The 2,456-nt window shown below is 51.8% G+C and overlaps 2 protein-coding genes across 4 annotated transcripts in view; both read left to right on the top strand.

The window, feature by feature from the left end:
- LOC106002026 (keratin-associated protein 10-12-like) overlaps nucleotides 1-127 on the top strand; it is a 5,304-nt gene extending 5,177 nt beyond the window's left edge. Inside the window, exon 2 of the mRNA XM_013036949.1 lies at nucleotides 93-127. Coding sequence (XP_012892403.1) covers nucleotides 93-127 — 35 coding nt within the window. The remainder of the gene's footprint in view (nucleotides 1-92) is intronic.
- Nucleotides 128-1,395: 1,268 nt separating this feature from the next.
- Nucleotides 1,396-1,956, top strand: LOC106002027 (keratin-associated protein 12-1-like). Of its 3 annotated transcripts, XM_013036951.1 has the most exons (3): nucleotides 1,396-1,472; nucleotides 1,659-1,758; nucleotides 1,819-1,956. In XM_013036951.1, the coding sequence occupies exons 1-3, from the start codon at nucleotides 1,396-1,398 to the stop codon at nucleotides 1,954-1,956; spliced, it is 315 nt and encodes a 104-aa protein (XP_012892405.1). The 3 variants fall into 3 exon arrangements, with proteins under 3 accessions (XP_012892405.1, XP_012892404.1, XP_012892406.1); XM_013036950.1 differs by having other exon boundaries at nucleotides 1,396-1,442; nucleotides 1,539-1,956; XM_013036952.1 differs by having other exon boundaries at nucleotides 1,728-1,956.
- The last annotated feature ends 500 nt before the right edge of the window (nucleotides 1,957-2,456 follow it).

The following is a 2,456-nucleotide window of genomic DNA, read 5'->3' as shown; positions in this document are numbered from 1 at the left end:
GCTCCAAGTGTGTTGGACTATGCTTGTATATTGGACCATGATTTTGCTTCACATGGCCTCTTCTTTCTTAATTTTTCTTCACCCTTTTTCAGATTACATAATGTCTACCAGCATTCACATTCAGTGACTGTTTTATTTTTTGGTATTTGTGCTGGCATTGTGGCTTGAACTCAGGGCCCTGTGTTCTCAAGTCTGGCTTTCTACCTCTTAAGCCACACCTCCAACCTAGCTTTTGGTTGGTCAGTTGGAAATGGAGTCTCACAGGCTTTTCTCCCCCCAGGCTTGCTATGAAGTGCAATTGTCTAATCTCAGCCTCCTTAGGTGCTAGGATGACAAATGTGAGTCTCGGGTGCCTGGGTATCCTCAGAGAACTTTTCTATCAGGAGGCTCTGAACTCCACATTCCAGGTCCCCCAACACAGGACTGTGACACCTGGTCCTTGGATACAACTGCCCTCCTGCACCCATGCATGGAGTGTGACTTCCCACCACCCAGGAAGATGCTGGCTCTTGTGTCTCTCAGAGTCTCCTCCATGACTACTTCTGTTCAGCACACATGGTACCTGGAAGCCTTTCATCCCCGAGGCTAACTAAGCACTTTCCCCGCCGAAGCCCCCAGATTCTTTTCCCTGATCTATTTTCTGTGGCAAGACACAGCCCTCTCCAGGATTATTTCATATATTCATCCCTTTATTCATTTGTCCCCTATTCCCATTGCTGGTAGACCCATGAGACCAGAGCTGGTGGCACACAGTATATGCCTATTAAATGAGCAAATGAATTCTTGTCAGCGATTATATGCCAGGGTTAGCTAACTTTCTGTGAAAGGCCAAACATAAATGTTTTAATTTTGCAAGATGGTGCAAAAGTAGCTGCTGGCAACACATATACAAATGGGCCTGCTGTGTTCCAACAAAGCTTTATTTATAAAAACAGGCAATGGGCCAAATGTGGTCCATAAACCATAGCTTGCCAACTTCTGCAGTGAACTTTCTTGTGTAATACAAAAGGTCAACTAACTAATAAAACTGTAAATTATTACCTCAGTCTTCATCAACAGCATGAGAATAAATAAGGAAATGAGACAGTGTACTTTAGGTTAAGACAGATGTGCTACACATACAGTAGTGGCCTTGAAAGCAACAGCCCAAAGTCTACAGTAAGTAAACTGAATATCCAGTTTATGGAAGATTAGCCTCGAGGGTAAAATTATTTGTGGGTGAGTCTATGTAGGAAGCCACATCCCAAGATAATAAGATGTTAGGGCAGGTATGATAAAAATATCACACAGAAGACACAGCTATGTTGTGTTGTTGGGACACCTGGGCTGGGTATAAAGGCTGCTCAGAGCAGGAGCCAGACATTACCACTTCCTTCCCACCAGCCAGCCTCCACCATGTGCCACACCAGCTGTTCCTCAGGCTGCCAGCCGGCCTGCTGCGTGTCCAGTCCCTGCCAGTCATCCTGCTGTGTGTCCAATCCCTGCCAGCCGACCTGCTGTGTGTCCAATCCCTGCCAGTCATCCTGCTGTGTGTCCAGTCCCTGCCAGTCTTCCTGCTGTGTGTCCAGTCCCTGCCAGCCATCCTGCTGTGTGTCCAGTCCCTGCCAGTCATCCTGCTGTGTGTCCAGTCCCTGCCAGTCATCCTGCTGTGTGTCCAGTCCCTGCCAGCTGGCCTGCTGCGTGTCCAATCCCTGCCAGCCATCCTGCTGTGTGCCCGTGAGCTGCAGACCTGCCATGTGCATTCCTGTGAGATTGCAGGTGGCCTGCTGCTCCCCTGTGAGCTGTAGACCTAGTGTGTGTGTGGCTCCTTCCTGCCAGTCCTCCGTGTGTGTTCCTGTGAGCTGCAGGCCTGCTGTGTGTGTGGTCCCCAGCTGCCAGTCCTCTGGGTGCTGCCAGCCGTCCTGCCCCACCCTGGTCTGCAGACCTGTGTCCTGCAGCACCTCTGCCTGCTGCTGACCAGCAGAGCCCGGCCTGCTCTTCCCAGCATGTGTGCCCGCATCCACACCCTTCCCAGAACCTGTGCTCTGTGGCCGAGGTGCAGCACCTGAGGCAGGTGTAGGGTCTGCTCACCCAACCCTGGACTTCCCAGTGATAACACAGAGGACAGCCGAAATATCCAGATCACCCTGTCCCTGTCCCTGGAGAAGTTCTGGGTCCCAGCTCCTTCTCTTCCCCATGTGAACCAAATAAATCCATGTTTGTAGCACACCTCTTGTCTCTCTCTCTCTCTCATCTTCAATTGTGAAGCTGTCTCCGTAAACCCTAGGACACAAATGTGGCCCATACCCCTCCTCTGCTTGCCTTCCCCCTCCCCTCCTCTCCACTGGCCCTCCCCCGCTGGCCCTCCCACTCCCTTCCTCTCCACTGTCCCTCCCCTGCCAGCCCTCCCCCTCCCCTCCTCTCCACTGGCCCTCCCCCGCTGGCCCTCCCACTCCCTTCCTCTCCACTGGCCCTCC

The sequence above is a fragment of the Dipodomys ordii genome, unplaced genomic scaffold (assembly GCF_000151885.1).
Source record: "Dipodomys ordii isolate 6190 unplaced genomic scaffold, Dord_2.0 Scaffold2122, whole genome shotgun sequence".
Taxonomy (NCBI): domain Eukaryota; kingdom Metazoa; phylum Chordata; class Mammalia; order Rodentia; family Heteromyidae; genus Dipodomys; species Dipodomys ordii.
Note: the sequence above shows the minus strand (reverse complement) of the source record. Positions and strands in the feature narration are given on the sequence as shown.